This window comes from Camelus bactrianus, chromosome 30, assembly GCF_048773025.1.
Source record: "Camelus bactrianus isolate YW-2024 breed Bactrian camel chromosome 30, ASM4877302v1, whole genome shotgun sequence".
NCBI lineage: Eukaryota > Metazoa > Chordata > Mammalia > Artiodactyla > Camelidae > Camelus > Camelus bactrianus.
The window spans coordinates 23772539-23792016 of record NC_133568.1 but is presented as its reverse complement, the minus strand read 5'-3'; the positions used below and the strand labels follow the sequence as shown (position 1 = coordinate 23792016).

Genomic DNA, 19478 nt, shown 5'->3' with positions numbered 1-19478 from the left:
AGATAGCTTCTTAAAAGGAAATGTACTGAGAATATGTAGACCGTATTGTGTTGTTTTTTTTTTTCATTGAAGTAATCCATCTTAGAGGGTCATGAAACCTCTTCAGCAGGTTGTGACCAACATGTATGTTAATTCAATAGATTAGAATAAAATGGAAAAGAAAATACAGGATTTCAGTGCTTTCATGAAGTTTAATTACTATTTTGTGAGACTTGTTTCAGCTTTACACAAACTATTTGAAAGTTGGCTCACAGAGTAACAAGTATTTCTTCTTTGGAAACACCCTCAGTCGCATAGGGATTTTTGTGAAAGTAACACTTACTGAAAGAATGCTCCCTGTACGAGTGAGAAGCTACTTGTAAGTTAGTGAAACTCCAGGAATGAGCCAGACTTTGCCGGTGGCTGAATGCAGAGATTTGGTTGATTTTCATCAAGAATTTTTCTCCCTCTGCCTTCGAACACTTTTCTCTTTGAGCTTCTTCGTCAGGGAAACTCTCCCTCTAGGACAGCAGAGATCTCCTGTAGCCACTGTAACACTCCGCTGACCTCAGAAGCGGGGCCGGCCTGCGCTCAGGGTGGGGAAGCCTTAGCCCAGCTGCTTGGACTGTGGCTAGGGAGGTTGAGGCAGCCGGTGCACACAGGAAGCCAGAAGGAAGGTGGGGCAGGAAGCCAGTAAACACTTCCTCCATGGCTCTTTCAGGCGCTTTACGTGATCTGTCGTCACCCCTTGACCTGCAGTTGTAAGATTATGTAACAGAAAAGCGAAGTCGTAGGACTTAAATAACAATTTGTTTTTTCCCTGTTAAATTTAAGGCCCAAGGAGGTGATAGCATTTTGCAGAGATTGAAAAGAATGGTTTTTGATGCCAAATCTACTATTGTGGTAAGTTGTGACAGATGTCTTAGCATTATTGATAGTTAAGAATATATAGGTATATAGGTTATGTCTAAAGTAAAATCTGGAGTTCCGGAGGATTTGTTAAAAATACGTCTTAACTTTCAAGATAAGAGCTAGTCCGTATTTATGTTAAGAAGAGGTACTCATCAGGTAGAAATTGTTCTTTGGTTATTCATTTCTGTATGATTGGTGAGTTAACTGGAATTCAGAATCACTTAACTTGACTGCATGACTCAAAGTGTTTTTCAGTTTCTTTCCTCCTCTTGCCGTTTTCAGTCCTTGGATCTGTACCTTTCTTGCTGAGAATGCTAAGAAATCTCTCTTACGATCCCAGCCTCAGCTCCCAGGCGCCTTGACTGCAGGCAGCCCTAAATCTGTTGGAGCCTTAAGCTTAGTTCTGGTGGTCTGTCGAGGTGCATCACGGCTGTTTTCATTCATCACGGCCAAAAGCTTAAGTAGACCTAACCTCCTGTCGGTGAGAATTAGATGCTGATAATCTCAGACTTATTCCATGCACCCTTCAGTTTCTCAGTGACCTTTATTTCGTGGATTGGGCCCTTATCACTTTATGACTGGCTGCTGCTCTGGCCTCCACCTGGGTTCCTCACCTCCTTTTGCCCTGTCTCCAGTCCATTCTGTGCATCTCTGTGTGATTATTGTTACTAAGATACTCAGCTTTGATCACTTCCCTTCCCTATTCCAGTGATGCCCTGGATCTGAATTCTCTGTTCATCTCACATAATCTCTAGCTCAGCCTTTGCGCTCACGCTGTACCTTGGCCTGCCTAATTCTTGCTCATGCCTAAATTTCTGCCTCCAAATGCTTTTTTTCAGTTACGTCTTCTATTATCTCAGGCCAAAGTGACCTTGCTCTCCTCTGAATCTGTCTGCTTAGTTCTTCAGAATTATAGTAACAACCCATAGAGTGTATTATAGTTGAAAAACCTGTTCAGATTGCTTTTGCTTTTCTAGGAGCTGAGGAGACAATATATAAGCTGGGAGAAATTATTACATTAAAGTTGCTTTACTACTAACCAGATAAGTGAAAAAAATGTCATGTGAAGAGAGTGTTGCCTTCTTTATGGTAAATAACCACACAGCCTTCTGGGTGTTAGATTCCCATGGTCAGGGGACAGGTAGAAAGCTTCTGGGCACATAGTGGCCGCCTCAGAGAGCTCCGTGAGTTACGTGAGGAAAACATGTTTTGAAAAGGTGAGAGAGTATTTGGGGCCCCCCCGCCCCGAATATAAAATTTCTCTTATACAGTGTCTTTGACACGGTAGTTACCACAGAAAGACTGACACTGATTCGTTGGAACTATAAGCACGTTGGATGGCGGCAAGAGGAAGAGCTCTGTAGTGGTTTTGAGCTCCTGTGTGCTTTTTCTGTCGGAGCGCGGCTGGGCAGCTGAGCTGTGACCGTCTCTCCACAGTCTGTGTTCAGGAGCTCTCCGCTCTTGGGCTGCTTTCTCTTCGGCCTGCCGCTGGGGGTCGTCAGCATCATGTGCTACGGCATCTACACGGCGGACGCGGACGGGCACGACGAGCGCTACGAAGTGGTGCGCGGTGAGGGCGGCGGCGCCGCGCTGCCGGACGAGGGCGCGGGGCAGCCGGAGCCGAGCGGCGCAGACCCGCCAGCGCCTGCGGCGCAGGAACCCAAGGATGTGTTAGAAAAGAAGAAGGATTAAGACTTTCCCGGGATGAAATACTTGATAGGATTCAAATTATTAAAGAGTCTATTTATTGAATTCAGACACTGAATCATGACCTTCACAGAAGAGAACATGGTATCTGTGTTCTGCTAATACCAACTGCATGGGTTAAAATAGTCCTTTCGTAAGTGGGGAGATGTTGGGAGCAAAGAGCAAAATCAAAACACTCCATCAGAGTTTACCTTATAGATGTTGTTATGCCACATCAATTCTATTTGCATGTTTCTCTATCTGAATATTCTGTGACAACATTAAGGTTCTTGGGCAGAATATTTAACTTGGCCAGTCAGGTAGAAGACACATGTGCGAGAGAAGAAGAGTGCCTCCCCCTCCCAGCGTCCGTTTCTTCTCACGTTTGGATGAGATTTATATGGACAAAATTAAGTCTTTAAAATATAGGCACTTTAAGGAGAACTAACAACTTTTTTCCAAGGATCAAATTAAGATTATGATTTTGTATAGCATAGTGATTTTATTTTGTTATTATTTTTAAAGGAGAGGAAATGTTACTTTTTACCTTTATACTCAGTTGCATTATAAAACTTTCATATGGGCCTATATAAGTGGGGAAAAAACAGTCTTATGTTCAGTTTTTGCAGCATAAATAGGATTTACTGGGAGCAGTGATTTAAAACCATGCCCTGGACGCTTAGTAGGGGTCTCAGCCAACATGGCAGGCAGGGAGGATCTCTGTTACTCCTGCCCTGCTTTATCCAGAACAGCCTACTTTTTCCTCTCTCTGTTTTATATATTGGGATTTCTTCTAAAATTTTTCTTTGATAAAAAGCTCCTCCTGCTTTTTAAAAAGTAATATATATCATATTTTTGTTTATAGTGTAAGTTTATGGTAACTTAGGATTTAATATGTGCATATGTATATCTATACGTACACATACACAGGAAGTGCATTGGCATACACTTGCCATGTGGTATTATGGGTGTGTCTGTTCACAATGAGTAATGAGTGACATCATCAGCCTGTTAACATTCACGTCTGGTGATTCAGGAGATCTGCCAGTTCACTTCCCCATTGTCCCAGTGTGTCATCCAGTTCAGCCAGTGACCTCTCATCTTCTCCCCATAATAAAGTAACGTAGGAATTCTTTCCCAAGTAATGTACAAAATTGGTACTGTTTTAATACCAGTATGGTATGTTTATTGTAGATTAGTTTATTTTTTGAGGTCTTCATTTTAGCCAAGTTTAGGATTTAAGGTGACTGTTATTTGGGTGGTTATTCATTGAGTTATTAGACATTTTTAAAATGTTTCATCACTTTAAAAATACATAATTCATGGTCCTGATCCTGTAGTTGTCCAGGGCTGTGGTCCCAAAGGTTCCCCAGTGGTTATTTCTGATGCCATTCTGATCACTACTAACCTGATTCACTCTTCTATCTTAAGTTCTAAGGAGTGACTGGTAATTGCTCTCTTGTACCCATGTACTCTTTTAGGATATAATAATTACTTATTCTTAGTGTTTGGCACCCCATTATAATTTTTATAAGTGAAGCACATATGCAATCAAGTGAAACTTCAGGAAACACAGAATGAAATGTTATTCTTAAATGGGAATTAGGAATAAATGCTGTTAATTTGACAAGGAGATGCCTCTCTAACGAGTAAGGAGAGATTCTTTTGGAAGGTCAGTATGAGCGATGGCCGCGGTCGGGCTTGTTTGCAGCAGTGAGAAGCTCAGGTGAGTGCAGGTGCCTCGCGGGAGTCCTGACCTCCAGGGAAGGGGGTCTTAGCTGCCACCGTGACAGGAGGAAACTGGAGTAGCAGTGTCACTGCTTTTTTCTTCATGTTTATCACTGACAGATGTCTGTCATCTGCATAGTTTCGTCTTTTGTCAAGTGCACCGATAAAGACCAAAACGGGGGGAAAAAGGTAGAGCTTAATGTGTATCAGCGAAGTCCAGTGATCTTTGTCTTCTGAGATCTCCATCTCTTTAAGATAATGCTTTAGTTCTCTGCCACCGTTTTTCACAGCTCTATACTGTTGCCCCATATTCTTTGTGTGTTTTCAAAATGTATCTATTAGGAAAACAAAATGTATATTTGGATTATAAGTGGATTATTTTATTTTTTTTTTGTATTAAACATTTGCTTTTTACTTCTCTCTACTTTAGGATATTGTTACAAAAACCTCACAAAACAAATGTAAAACTTTTGCTCACTAGTATGGTTTTCCTTTCAATATCATATCAGAGTTTTCTAGAAATGCTGTTTTCATTTTAGAAAAATGGCTTCAGAATAAAGGTAGGTTTCTTAATCTGGTAGGAGGACACAGATCCATCATCCTAACGCAGGGATGAGTCTTGTGCTGTGATTACATATCATTGGGGGAATACCCTTCAGTAAGTTGCAATTTTGCAGTTTCAATAAAGTTCTGTTTCTGACTTTTCAAATACAGGATCCTAGATGCTTGCTCTTGCTGAGTCTGGTCCTCAGACAATTTTCAAAGATATTTCAAAGAGAGAAAGTATGTATTTTTATTGAGCTGTGCACCCCATTATAGCTTGTAATCCTTTTTGTTTGTTTCACTGTCTACATTAATCTTTTTCTAGCTCTCTGAAACTTACCTGAGGTGCATTAGACCTGGAATTTTCACTTTCTTCTTCATACCTAATGCTCCCTGGTATCTGATTTAGAAATAACATTGAGCCAGATGTCTAGAGGCTGAAGGAACGGTTTATATCAATAGTAAAATAATTAGCTATATTGTTTTTGTTTAGTGGATTTTTGTTCTTGTTGATGCTTCTTGTGTTCTGTTTAAGGAGCTTTTTGGTTTGGATTTTGCAAAAAGTAATTTAAATATTTTCATAACTGTTTCATATGATATGGAGGTAGGACAGGGAAAAATCACTCATCTTATTATGCAGAAATTGTTCAAATAAGTGCAGGATGTTAAGACTATCAATTGGTGAGGTTAGGTTTACCATTTTATTTTTATAAATATATATTTTTTCTGAATGTGTCCGAGTCCAAGAGTGGGCAAAAAATAATTTTCTACTTTGGACTAATCTATAAAGGTTTTTGAAAGTCTGTATTACTAACTTGTTGAATTCATGATATCCTGCCTTAAGGCACCAATTGTAAACCTTTGTTTTTCTAAAATAAATTAATTGAAAACATGTAACCGTTTATTATTTTTTACTATTTATCTTTTGGTTGTCTGGGACATAAATATTTCTCTGTGCAAGCGAAGAGGACAGCTAAAACTGATCTTTCACAAAACGCTTTTTTTTTTTATCATTAATTGTAAGTTATTTGTAATTGTGGAAACAATTTTAAAATTTAAACAGACTAGATTGTTGTATTCTTTTATATTAAATGATCAAGAACCTCAGCTTCATAGGCTTGATATATTGTATACTGGTAAAACCTGATCATTTTAAATATTAATTACAGTTTAAAGTTAGAATAATTGGATTTGAGTCCTTGATCAACTACTGAATTGTGATCTTGGACACAGGACAACCGCCTCTCACTGTCATTGTCAGTAAAGCGGTTTTCCTTTTTAAAATAGCGTCAAATGGGGAGAGTATGTTACTGGAAAACAGAGCTTTATACAACTATTAATTTTTAATAATTTATTTTTCACATTTGATACCATAAGCATATCTTTAAGTGAGAATTGCTCTGGCACAGGAATAACAGCCACAAAATCAGTCCCACACAGCTTGTGGGTGTGTACAGACTGGCTGGTTAGAATGCATCTTCTGATAAGAGCCCTCAACTTTTCTCTAAGTCCATCTCTTGTAAACTGAAAAAGTGTTTTAAACAACTAGCAAAAAAGTGGCAGTTGTTTTCTTGCAGTTTATTCTTTCAACAGCTGTTTATTAAATGTCTTCTATGAACTACTGAGGATATAGCAGTGAAAGGCTGTCACAGCCTCAGTCCTCGTGGAGTTTTTAGGCTGTAGTAACTGGTACTCAGGTGTTACTTACAATGCTCAATTGCAAGTCTTCTACTTCTCTGTTTTTCTTGGTTTCCCTTCTCATATAATTTGTTGTTCAACATAAAATTATTGCTGTTAGATCTTTGGGACAGAGGGTAAGAGACCAGGACAATCCAGAAGACATCAGTATGAAGGGGTTGGATTTACTCAGCATGTCTGCAACTCTGACAGTTCTGTGGGTAGATAACAGAGAAATGGAACAACTCTGACTACTGTGGGTGGATAACAGAGAAACAGAATAGAGTTCAAGGTGAGGGAACCCTTAACGAAAGGGAACTCCAGAGACAGAATGGGCTACCTCGGGGGTCAGAGTTCCCACCTTGAAAATATTTAAACATAGCCAATATTTCTTTCTGAGAATGAGTTCTGTGAGGCAATAAATGCAAACACTAAAGCCACACTCTATGCCCATGTTTACAACTGTCCCTTCTCTTTCCAACAAAAAAAACCCAAAAAGAATTTTGGCCAGCTTTTATATATTAAATTTTTGTTGGGTGGACGAAGCAGCCAAGTGAAACTAAAGAATACGTAGTAGGAACTGAGGATATTTTTCCACTCAGTCAGATTTTTCATATGAATCTTTGCATCACTGTCTTCATCACTAGGCCACTTAGGGATTTATGCAACAGTGGTTTTCCTGCATCAAAGCTGTTTGATATACTGCAGTTTCTGAATGTATGTTTGATGTAATCATCAGAAATTCTATTATCAGCCCCAAGAACCCAGTCAAAAATACAGTAAATGATTAGATGACATTTAATATTTTGAGGTTGTATACTCAGAAATAATGTGTATAGCTAATAAATCTGTGTTAAATTCTTCTCTTTATTCTTAAATTGATTGTTAAGGGAACTTTGTAAGGTTCTGAATTGGCATTATTAAGATTTCAAGATATGTGACTTCTCCAAACAATACTTTATTGTTCTAAATCAAATAATTGAGAGAGTGACTTAATACTAAAGATTTTTGTAAGGTAAAAGATGACTCCCTTTTTTACAAGGGGTGATTTTGAAAGGAGCAAAAGAACTCACAAAAAGCACCTTCTATTTGGACATAAGTTAATACACATTAGTTGAAGCTAATTAGGTAGTTTAGCTTTAAAGATTATAAAAAATTATTGTGCCAAATTATTACCCTTAGTACAATCTATTTCTCTCAGTTTTTTGATAGATAATCTCAAATTTTGAATTGCTGGCTTTGAAAGTAATGAATGTTTCTCTAGGTCCTTGTAAATACACAGAATCATTCAAATATTACTGTGTGAAGCATAATGGTAATTTTCATAGGTGCCTAAGGACCTGTATAGAAAGATATACCAGGAACATTTTTTTCCCAAGAAGATCTAGTTATTTATTAAATTATGAGGTATTTCTCAGATATATTATGGAGGAAAATTGTCAATGATTAATTTTTAAGATTGATAATATGAAGCATAGTTCAAAAGAGCCTTTGGAGATAAACTATAGTTGCGATCTGAGTAGAATCACTCAATAATTGTTTAAATCTGAACAAATTACTTAAACTCTTTCTCATTACCTTGCTGATGGGAGGCAGTGACTTGTCCCTTTTTCCCTTCTCAGCAGTGATGTTGGGAACCTGAAACTGTTAAACTGCTGATGGTGTCATGTGCATGCATAAAAAGGCTGAAACTTTACAGGACTTGGTAGGAAAACGTCAAGATAGTAGGTGGTGTTGACCACTGCCTGGATCTTCAGGGAGGTCCTTACAGGAAAGAGCAATGGGCAAGCAGGAAGGGAGCGTACTGCGTGGCTAATAAGAGAGCCTTCTGCCTGAAGCCTGCAGTACACGACTGGAGTAACCATTTTCCTTTCCCACTTGCAAAAGCCAAATTCCGTGCTCCGAGATTAATTTGAGTTAAGAATCCATCATATATAGCTGTAGGGATAGTTAAATGAGCGTCTCCAGACAACATTACTCACTCTACTGCCCAGTGGTGATCTCCCAGCTCTGTCTGGTAACACATGGTATTTCTAGGAAGCAGTAAGTGCTGTAGTTTTATCATCTAAATTTCCACAGGGAAAAAAGATTTCAATAAATAATGCTGAATCAGTTGGCTATCCCTGTTGAGGGAAAAAAGTGAACATTGGCCCCACCTAACACCATACATGAAAATTCAAAGTGGATTGTAGACCCAAATATGAAAAATAAATTTCTTACAGAAAATTCTCATGACTTTTTGGTGTAGAATTGCTTAAAATAAGACAACTAACCATAAAAAAAAAAAAAAAACAGTTGAGTTTCATTAGAGTTAAGAATTTCTGTTTATCAAAAGACAACATTAGAAAGTGAAAAAAGAAAGATATTCACAATACTTAACTCTGCCAAAGGACTTGTTTTCCAGAATATTACAAAGAACACTTGCAAATCAGTAAGGAAAAGACAGCCCAATCAATGTAAACAATGCACAGATGATGGCAACAGGAACTTTACAAAGAGAATCTCCCAATAGTCAATGAGCCTATTAACAGGTGCTCAACATCATTCCCCATTCGGTCTCTTGATTTTAAAAATCTAGGTGAGGACAACACAAATTTGTATCTCCACTTTGCATATCTGACTTGACATTGCTACTTGGGTATTTAATAGGCAGCTTAAACAAAATGTCCTAACCACTTTGATTTTCCACCAAATGCCTGATTTTGCACAGTCTCATCTCAGTAAAAGGTAACTTTGTTATCCTAATTACGCAGGTCAAAACCCCTGGATCTATCCATAATTTCTTTCTTTCAACCCCCGATACCTAATCTATGAGCGGTTGTTAGGTGTACCTTTAAAGAAGCCGCACTTCATACCACTTTGCAGCTTAGCATCTCAGGCTACCATATCCGTTACCAGGCTTCACTGCTTCCGCCCTTGACTGTGTAGTCCACTGTCACAGGAGCAGCTAAATGGATCGAGTCCTCTTATAAAGCAAGGCGGATCATGACATTTATCTGCTCACAACATTCCAGTGGCTCCTTGTCTTACTCAGCATAATCATGTTACTGGTTATATTATTAATTGAAAGGTGTCCCCCAAAATGCATACATTGAAGTTCTAACCCCTAGTACCTCAGAATGTGACCTTATTTGGGAATAGCTTTGTTACAGATATAATTAGTTAGCATAAGGTCATACTGGAGTAGGGTGGATCCTGACTCAGTATGACTGGTGTCCTCATAAAAAGGGGGAGTTTGGAGACAGACACACATGCAAGGAGGATGCCATGTGAAGATGAAGGCAGAGATTGGGGTGACGCTCTTACAAGCCAAGAAACTCCAGAGATTGCCAACGAACCACCAGAAGCTGAGAGAAAGACACGGGACAGATTCTGTCTTGCAGCCTCAAAGAACTCGCCCTGATGACACCTTGATCTTGGACTTCCAGCCCTGAGAACTGAGGTAATGGAATTCTGTTATTTCAGCCGCGCGGTTTGCGGTACTTCGTTGCGGCAGCCCTAGCAAGCCAATTATCGCGCGGTGCTCTTCCGCAGTCCCGCTTACGACACTCATCTCCTGCCTGCCTCCCACCTGCTCTTGCTCTCTCCCTAACAGCCTTCTGCCCTGGCTCTTCCCGAAAGCCACCAAGCAAGCTCCTTGGCCCTTGCCTTCACTCTGACTGGAGTAAGGTTCTCCTGGATGTCTTCATGGCTCACTACCTCCTTAGGTCACCTAGCGGTTAACACCTTTATTAACCATACTGTATAAATTATACCTCCTGGCCTCCCACTCTTCCCAACCTCTTGATTCTGCAGCTTTATTTTGTATAAGCTCTTCTTTATGATATTACATGTTAATTGTTTGCTGCCTGCTTACCCCCTCAAATATACAATAAATATAAGCTCTGAATGGTGAGACTTTATTTTTTTCTCAAGGCTATACTCCCAGTTCCTAAAACGTGCTTGGCATGAAGTATGCATTCAGTAAATGAATGAATGAGTAAATGAATATAGTGTATTTATATAATGGTGTATTTGTCACTAGTGTGTTGAAGGTTTCTGATTTTTAAAAAAAAGCATATATTTTATTTTAGTTGAAGACTTTAAATGCCTGTTCTAAAAAGTAAATGCTTAACGATTAAGCAATAAAAAAGCTAATAAGCATGAAAGAATCATAAGCTTTGGAAATATTTTTCTATTTATAAAACATGTAAAATATGTCTTAATATAGAAGATTTTTACATTAGCTTAGGATCTAAAATCTTAAAATTTATACAGTCATTGAAAATAGGAATAGAGGTCAAGAATTATTAGAAACTTAGGAAATCAGATAGTCTCCATCTCTCAAATACTATGGAGAAATAGTCAGCTCTTTTGCAATCATCAGTCTAAAATTGTTAGCCTTTGTAACAATTACTGTATTTTAAGTCAGGGATTCTTAACCAGTAGGGCTTATCAAATTACAAGAGCGTCCACAGCCTGAGATGAAATGCACATAAATCCTAGAAAATCTGTTTAGTTGGCCTTGGATGAACTTCTGCTTGAAGCTTGAACAAAAAGAGAAAAAAAAACAAACAAACAAAAAAAACCCCAGTTGATGGCCTAAATGATTAGTAGGAGGGGTGAAAACGCCAGTGCCTCTGAGAGAAGTTGTACTTTTTGTGATTGCCTCGTGAGCATTCAGAAGTCAAAGAGCACAACACGCTGCAATAGCCCCGTCGCCACCCCTCGACCTCGGCCAACAGCAAGCCAGCCTGCCGGCGCAACAGCAGCACCTTCAGGAAAGTGGCTTTTATTCTTGTAAACGAGAAAGTAGGTTATGTCCAGCTGGGATTATTTACCTCTCACTTCCCCGGAAATGAGTGGTGGCTTGGGGACTGAAATCAGCCTTTGCCGTTGGGGACGTGCGAGATGCGGGGAGCGCTAAGGTTACGACCATCGAGGTTTCAAACGTTCTGGCTTCATCCTCATGCATCGTTTGTGTGGAAAATGAAATTTAAAATGCAAAGGTGTATTCACAGTTTTGCTTCTGTCTTCTACACTACCTAATGTAAAACAAAATTTTATGTGACCAGTAACTGGTCCCAAATAGAAAATGTGTGCCAAGATGCCCATTTAGTAGATGACCAAAAGCCAGAAATGGCCAAAGCACAGGAGGGCATTTCTGCTCGAACACCTTAGCATGCAGTTCGTTTTGCGATCAAGAGCAGTTTCTTTCCCAGGAAACTGGATTGTTTAACTTCAGGCTATAAAATAAGAAGAAGAAAATGAGAGGAACTAAAATTCCCAGTCCTCGTGGAGTGATGCCCATTAGAAAGGGAAGAGATGGCACCATGGGCTTTGCCACACTCATTCTGCTTTTTGGCAGTTTTATGTGTTCTAGTTTTTTTTTTTAAACATGTTATAAAATTTTCTTACTGTATATCTTTAGAAAGAAAGATAGGTAAAGCAAATGTAGCTCAATGTTTACAACTGGTGACTAAGTAAAGGACATATATATGGGTGTCACATACCCTTAACCCAGAATCACCAGTTGTACTGTTCTAGCAACTTTTATGTAGGTTTGAAATATTTCAAAATAAATGTTAAGGAGAAAAAAAATAAAGAAAATAAGTATTATGGTAAATTCTTTTGATAATTTTGGAAATAACAGCCAGAGACTTTTTTTTTTCCAAATAGTCATAAATTACCTTCCAACACTTGTTTCAGCTCAGGTCCCAAGTTACAGTAAAATTTGCTCCAAAGTCCTCACAATGCAGAAACATAGAAATATTTTTTTTAAAGCCCCACAAGGGGTCAGAAAACTTTTTCTTTGAAGGGCTAAATAATAGTTTAGGCTTTGAGGACCACATATAGACTCTGTCACATATTCTTTTTTTTTTTTTTTAAACTCTTAAAAAATGTCAAGATATTTCTTAGCCCAAGGCTTCTTCAAAAACAGGCTACAGGCTGCATTTGGCCAGCACACCATGTCTTGCCCGGTAGAGAAAAAGTATTCCGCTGATCCATGGCCCCACAGCAGCTGCAGGTGGACGTGTTCTGTGCTCCAGCAAAGAAAGCCCACCTGGGGCAGCAGCTGCAGGTGGAGTCGCCACCTGATTAAATTTTCAATAATCTGCTTTCATTCTTCAGCACTCATCTGTTTCCATACAGGCACAACGGGCGACTTGAATGGAGCCACCACCCCTGCATTTTTTTTAACTCCTTGACGATGGCAGTCATTTCTGCAGCCTCCCCAGGAATGTGCGATTGCCTTAGGTTTACTATTTTCAAAGGCAAAGCCTGTTCCAGTGGCTTTTCCTTTTAACTCCCCCTGTCAGAGCCCTCACTCCCTGGTCAGGTAGGTAACCTGTGGAAACTCTGCAAGTTGCACTACAGTATTTCTAATTATCCATTCTGGAACCAGGAAAATAATCACAAGGAGCGGAACTGTGAGATGGACTCCAGACCGAACCCCGTGGCTTATCTGAACTGTTAGCTCCCTGCTCTGACTGGTGGACCACCGGCAGTACTGTGAGCTTTGAGCCAATGCCCGTAAATCCTCAATATCTGATAATTTTTTCCTCCTCAAAGCTTTCATCCTGGTATGTGGCTGCAGAACCTTTAGAGGAGGGCAAAGAGGATTATTTACAGTGTAACTTCTTTTTCTTTGTTGTGTAGCATCTTGGCCTTCCCTTCACGTGAGGGGCTCTGGAGGTGTGGGGACTGATTGTGGGCCGTGGCTCTGTTTTTTGGTGGTTCAATTCTGACTTCAGTTGACCAGGCCCACAGCTTTTCCACTTAACACAGATCAGGTAAGGCTTTACTGGACTCCCGCTGGTTTCAGCTCTGGTCTGACTGGTTGGTATCGAGCTACTTGCCATGACAGTAACCACGCTCACCTCACCTTTGGGGATTAAGTCCCTCACGTGGCTCCAAGACCCTGGGAACCCACCATACACATGTGTTAGCCCACTTCAGTGGAGCAGTTGCCTTGTGACTTGTGACTCATGGTGGAGAGAGACCACATAGCTCTTCAAGACTGCTGGAGCGCCTCTCATGAACTTATTTCTCCAGCTGTGTGTCCTGGGCCTTCCCAGAGCAGGTCTTACATGGTAAATGCACCCTAACATCCCGATGTCCTGAAACCTCTTTATTGGACAGCTTTATTGAAATACATTTCATACCCCATAAAATTCACTCCTTTAAATGGCATTATCCAGTGGGTTTTCTTTTTTTTTTTTTTTTTTTAATATTTTCACATAGGTACACAGCTATCACCACTAGCTATTTTTAAGGCATCTTCATCACATGGAAAAGAACCCTGCACGCATTAGTCATCATTCCCCATTCTACCCCCTCCCCAGCCAGCCCTGCTCAACCACTAATCTACATTCTGTATGAGGGCTCCACTTTCTTCAATTCCTTGTCAACACCTGTCTTGCTTACCTCTTTTATTTTAGCCACCTTCCAGGGTGTGAAATGCTATCTCACTGCATTTCCTTCATGACTAATGATGCTGTCTTTAGTGTCTATTCATATGCTTGTTGACTGCTTACATATCTTCTTTGGATAAATGTTCATTCAGATCTTTTGCCCATTAAAAAGAAAAACTAATTATTGAGCTTTAAGAGTTACTTACATATTCATATTCTCATACAAGTCCCTTGGCTTCAGTCAATATAAACTGGCAAAGTCATGCGATTCTTTCAGTTTGCATTGCACCTTCTCGTGGGTCATGCTTAGTTTTTCATGACTTAAGAGTCTGTGGGCCATTACAAGTTGTTCAGGCAAAGAGAGATTAATCTCAAGGAGCTGGAAGGGCTGCTTCCACGAGAAAGAGGGCTCGGTGTGATTTACGTGTTAGAGGTATCCCCTTCCATCAGAATCAGCCCACATGTTCTTATGCCAGTTTTCAGGATTTCATTCATTTCCAATCGATATCCTGACTTCAACGAAAGAGGTTCTGCAAAGTTGAGGATTCAGTTTGTTTAGCAATCCAGCCACGTGCCATACAGAAATTTGGCTTGCTTTTTAGAAATCTCAATTATGTGGCTACAGGAAGCAAGGATTTCTTTCAAGACAGACATACAAGTTTTTAGGTTTTCTGTGCAGACACTGAGCTGGGAACTGAAGGCCTTGAGCTCATCATTTTCTTTCCCCGATTTACTCAACATAGTTGGAAGTGTGTGTGTGTTATAAACTTATTTTTCATGATATCTCTATGGCATTTATACCTTCTTTGTGTGTTTTGGAGTATGATAGTCTTATTCAGTATAGTAATTCAATTCTTATGATATATATTACATACCTACCAAATGAAATCTATAATTTCTAACATGATTACTAAATTGCTTCTCTGTTAAAAATTGGGAAAGGTCTGGTTATAACCAGGGATTGAAATAGTGCATTTTAGAAAGCCTCTAGTACTTGAAGCTCCACCATAAGAATTGTGTCTATGGACTCCTACTTGTAAAGTCATATTTCACAGGAGTGAATCCCTGTTCAATTGCTCCCTAAGTTTTACTTATCTGTAAAATGGAGGCAATTCATATTATGGGCTTGAGAAAAAAGTGATAATACAATGTATCATTTAGCATTCAGTTGGCACAAATTAAAGCACTTGATACACATTAGCTGCTAGGATCAATACCATCGTTTTATTTGCTACAACTACCTCTGCCTAGTCAGCTGTAACTTAAATAAAACAATATATTCTGTCAATTCTCTTAGAAAACTTAAGGAAATATATAAAAATGGTCATTTAACTTTTGTTATTTTTGCATGCCTGTCTTTGATATTTAATGTGACAATTAATGTGATTAAAGACTTTTAAGAATAATTTACTCTTTTCTCTTTTGTTCAGTTTAGCTTCTTTCCTGTCCTCTAACTAGCTTACTTCATTTGATTTGACTTGTTGTATAATTAAGTTGTGCCTGAAAATAGAATCAACACCCTGGAATTAAAACTATATTTTTTGCATATCAACTTCTAGCATTTATGTCCATTACACCTTGTAACTAATGTTGCAAGGAGGAACTACTAGCTAAAATTTTAATACTCTACTTTTCCTAAATGACATAGAATTGCAGTATGGTAATATTGTGTACACTTTTCAGGTCGATGGATTTCATTTCTAAAACCAGTATTTTGATAGCTTCTTATTGGGGAATTTTCTTTGATCACATGTTCTACACCCCTAGGCAGTAGATGGCAGCTACTATGTATGTGTGTGAAGAAACTGAATTTAATTAAAGTTCATTTCTCTAGTGCTTAGTACAGCTATTGTATTTGAAGAGACTAAAAAATGCTCTGTAAATTGAAAGACATATGCAAAAAGGACACTCAGAGCCAAGGATCAAGTGACTCTCTAAAACCAAAGTACCTTAAATTATAATTTTATTTAATTAATGCATATGTCTTAACTGACTCTCATTTGTTTAAACATGGGAGACCTAAAAGGAAGGACACTTCTAACAGAATTCTCACTCTTAAGTGTGTTAGAATCTGAACGCTGATGTTGCAGGCTCATTGTTAGGGTTACCAGATTTGGGAAAAAACAAAACAGAATGTCCACTTAAACTTGAATTCCAGATAATCCACAAATGTTTCAGTATACGTATATCCCATGCAATATTAGAATGCATTAAATAAAGAACACAGAAAAATACGTATCCCACTGGGCTGACTCCCTCACCAAGCCATGGAACGGCTCTCCTCAGGACTACTTGCTGTGAGATAATGCATTTTTCTCATTGTTTAAACTGGCTGGGGATGTGATTTTCTGTTACTGTCAGCTATATGCATCTTAAATCTTCCATTATCTTCAGAGGGTTTATGAAAAACATGAAAGAGCAAATAAAACCCAAACACTTGTTTCTGAAACTTTCTAAACCTATTCTCACTTAATCTCTGTTTTCTTGTATTTAAATAGAGACGGGGAAAAAAAAGTCCTGAAGCCTGGCATGTTTAAGAAAATAACACTTTTATATTCTTACTTGTAATTTAGGGTGATAAGGATGAGTAGTCAAGGAATTGCTTCACAGGATGGAGCTATAAGCAGTCACTGTCATACTGATCAAGGGAGACACTCAGTATGTATTCATGGATATGTTTCTGCTTTGCGATTCTCCAAGATGAACTGGCAAGCTTAGAATTCCTGACAACTGAGTCAAAGCTGAGTGATTCTCCTAATATGCATATGAATAAAACAAGTCACTTTCCAGGAAAATAACCCATTGCCTAACATAATCACTAAATGTCTAGCATTATTTTTCCAGCAGATCTTTTAGAAGTTAGCTTTTAAGCAAATCAGCCCTTCCTCTGGTCTTAGTGGAAGGCAGAGACGAAAACCCTAATGCCTGTGTGTGTGAATGTGTCTATCTGTCATTGCTGCTAATGTAGTTTCTATTGGTCGGTTATAATTATTTTGGATATATATAGAAGTATAATGTAAATTATTCAGTATCTAATTTCCAAACAGTTCTGCAGTCTATTTTAACAGATTAAAAAGAGTCATTTTATATTTTAATACACTACAAAATGTTATTTTTGAAAATGAAGCTTAACTTGGAAGTATATAGAAGTGAATTCAATTTAACCTTTTTGAGAAAATAGGTGAGTGCCATTTAAGTACGTATTTGCCATGTCCTGGTTAATGCCAAGGGAAGGGGCCAGGATTTGTATTGTTGTGTTCCTCTGAGTTAAACTGAGACAAGATATAGCCAGGAATCAAACCAGAGCAATAAGAAACAGAGTTACATGAAATGGATCAAGTTAGGATAGGTATGGAAACAAGGAATTTGAAAACCAGTTTGTAACAATTTCTAAAAAGCCTGCAAACAGGAACAAGCTCAGGTGTAAAGACGGTTGGACACAGGAGAGCTAAGGAAGTAAACATTCCATGTTCACATGTGGAAACTGGAAGGGCCACGTGGAACCTTCACGACCTGCTAAACCTGGTTTTTGTATCCTTCATCTGACCCAAACTCAGATGTTAACCTTCTACACAACTAGTTTGCCAACTGTCTTAAAGTCATCAACGATTTATTCTTCCTTGAGCCTTCTCTGGATGCCTTAATGAAGTTTTTGTAATGAACTGTTATAGAGCAATTTTAGGTTTACAGCAAAACAATGGTAAGCACGGAGATTTCCCATATACCCTCTGTCCCTGCAAATGCATAGTCTCCCCTATTATCCACATCCCAACCAGAGGGGTACATTTGTTACCAAGGAGGAACCTATGCTGACACATCATAATCCCCCGAAGTCCATAGTTTCCATTAGGGTTCACGTTTCCTGTGTACAGTCAATGGGTTTGGACAAATGTATAATGACATGTATCCATCATCATGGCAGCATATAGAGTAGTTTCACTGCCAAAATCCTCTGTGTGAAGCCTAGTCATTCCTTTTTGCCCTGAAACTCCTGCAACCACTGATCTTCTTACTATCTCCATAGTTTTGCCTTTTCCAGAATGTTATATAGCTGGAAGCATAAAGCATTTTCAGATTGGGTTCTTTCACTTAGTAATACACATTTAAATTTCCTCTATGTCTTTTCACGGCTTCGTAGCTCATTTCTTTTTAGCTCTGAATAATATTCCATTGTCTGCATGTAACACAGTTGATTTAGCCATTCATCCACTGAAGGACATCTTGGGTTGTCTCTAACTTTTGGCAATTATGAATAAAGCTGCTGTAAACATCCACGAACAGGTTTTTTGTATGGACATAAGTTTTTAACTCCTTTGGGTAAGTACCAAGGAGCATGACTGCTGGATCATACGGTAGGGATATGTTTTATAAGAAACTGCCAAACTGTCTTCCAAAGTGGCTGCACCATTTACATTCCCACCAGCAGTGAATGAGAGTTCCTATTGCTCTACAGCCTCACCAGAGTTTGGTGTTGTCAGTGCTTTAGAATCCACGCTCTAATAGGTGTGCAGTTTTAATGTTTAATTGTTTTAATTTGCATTTCCCTGATGATGGTATCACACCGAGTATCTTTTCACATGCTTATTTGCTATCTACATATCTTTTTTGGTGAGGTGTCTGTTCAGATCTTTTGCCTGTTTTCAAAATGGGTTGTTTGTCTTCTTATTGTTGAGTTTTAAGACTCCTTTGTATATTTTGGATACCAGTCCTTTATCAGATATGTCTTTTGCAAGTATTTTCTCCCAGTCTTTAGCTTGTCTTTTCATTCTATTGAAAATACCTTTAATGAAGCAGACGTTTTTTACTTAAGTCTAACTTACCAATTCTTTTTTTTCATTAATTATGCCTTTGTCTTGTACCTAAAAAGTCATTGTCATTCCCAAGGTCATCTAGATTATCTCGTATGTTACTTTTTAGGGACTTTATAGTTTTGCATTTTACATTTATGTCTGTGATCTGTTTTGAGTTCATTACTGTGAAAGCTGTAATCTAATTAAACTTTAATAGAAATTTTTGTATTTTATTACATGGAATCGTGACAGATCTCTGCATAGTTTATTTGGTATAAGGAAACTGCTTTTTAGAAAACATGCTACATAAGTAAGAGATAAAGGTTTAGTTTTTAGTTACTCATAAAGGAAAGTCAAGACCTTGGTACCTGCAAAATGCTGTCACTTTATTACCTCATCAGATCTGATCGTCCTAGTTCACTCCTTCTGAGACTAATGATTTAGAGGAAATTCTCCCATTTATAGAACCAATAAGAGAACTTGCTTTTTGATAACATTAAGTTGCTAAAAAATGTTTCCTACTCTTATGAACCAGGTGTATTATGCCTTTTATAGATGAGGAAACTTGAGTAATAAGAATTTAACCTACTTGTGCAAGGTCTCAAAGCTAGAATGTGATGGTTACCAAAACTTACAGTTTTCCCACAGCTTCCCAATTGCTTTCAGTGTAGCAGGAACTTGGGAGTTGTCGTGTGCAGACCATTTTCAAATTCCTCTATTTCTTTTCTTGGCTAATTCCTACTCAGTTGTAGTTTTTCTCAGTGTATGC

The 19478-nt window shown here is 38.6% G+C and overlaps 2 protein-coding genes across 3 annotated transcripts in view; one reads left to right on the top strand and one right to left on the bottom strand.

The window, feature by feature from the left end:
- Window positions 1–5740, top strand: part of TMX3 (thioredoxin related transmembrane protein 3) — a 42361-nt gene extending 36621 nt beyond the window's left edge. Inside the window, exons 15-16 of the mRNA XM_074355383.1 lie at window positions 814–882; window positions 2329–5740. Of these exons, the coding sequence (XP_074211484.1) occupies window positions 814–882; window positions 2329–2583 (324 nt within the window). The 3' untranslated portion in view covers window positions 2584–5740. The remainder of the gene's footprint in view (window positions 1–813; window positions 883–2328) is intronic.
- CCDC102B (coiled-coil domain containing 102B) overlaps window positions 1–19478 on the bottom strand; it is a 318630-nt gene that overhangs the window by 267119 nt on the left and 32033 nt on the right. The window lies entirely within an intron of this gene.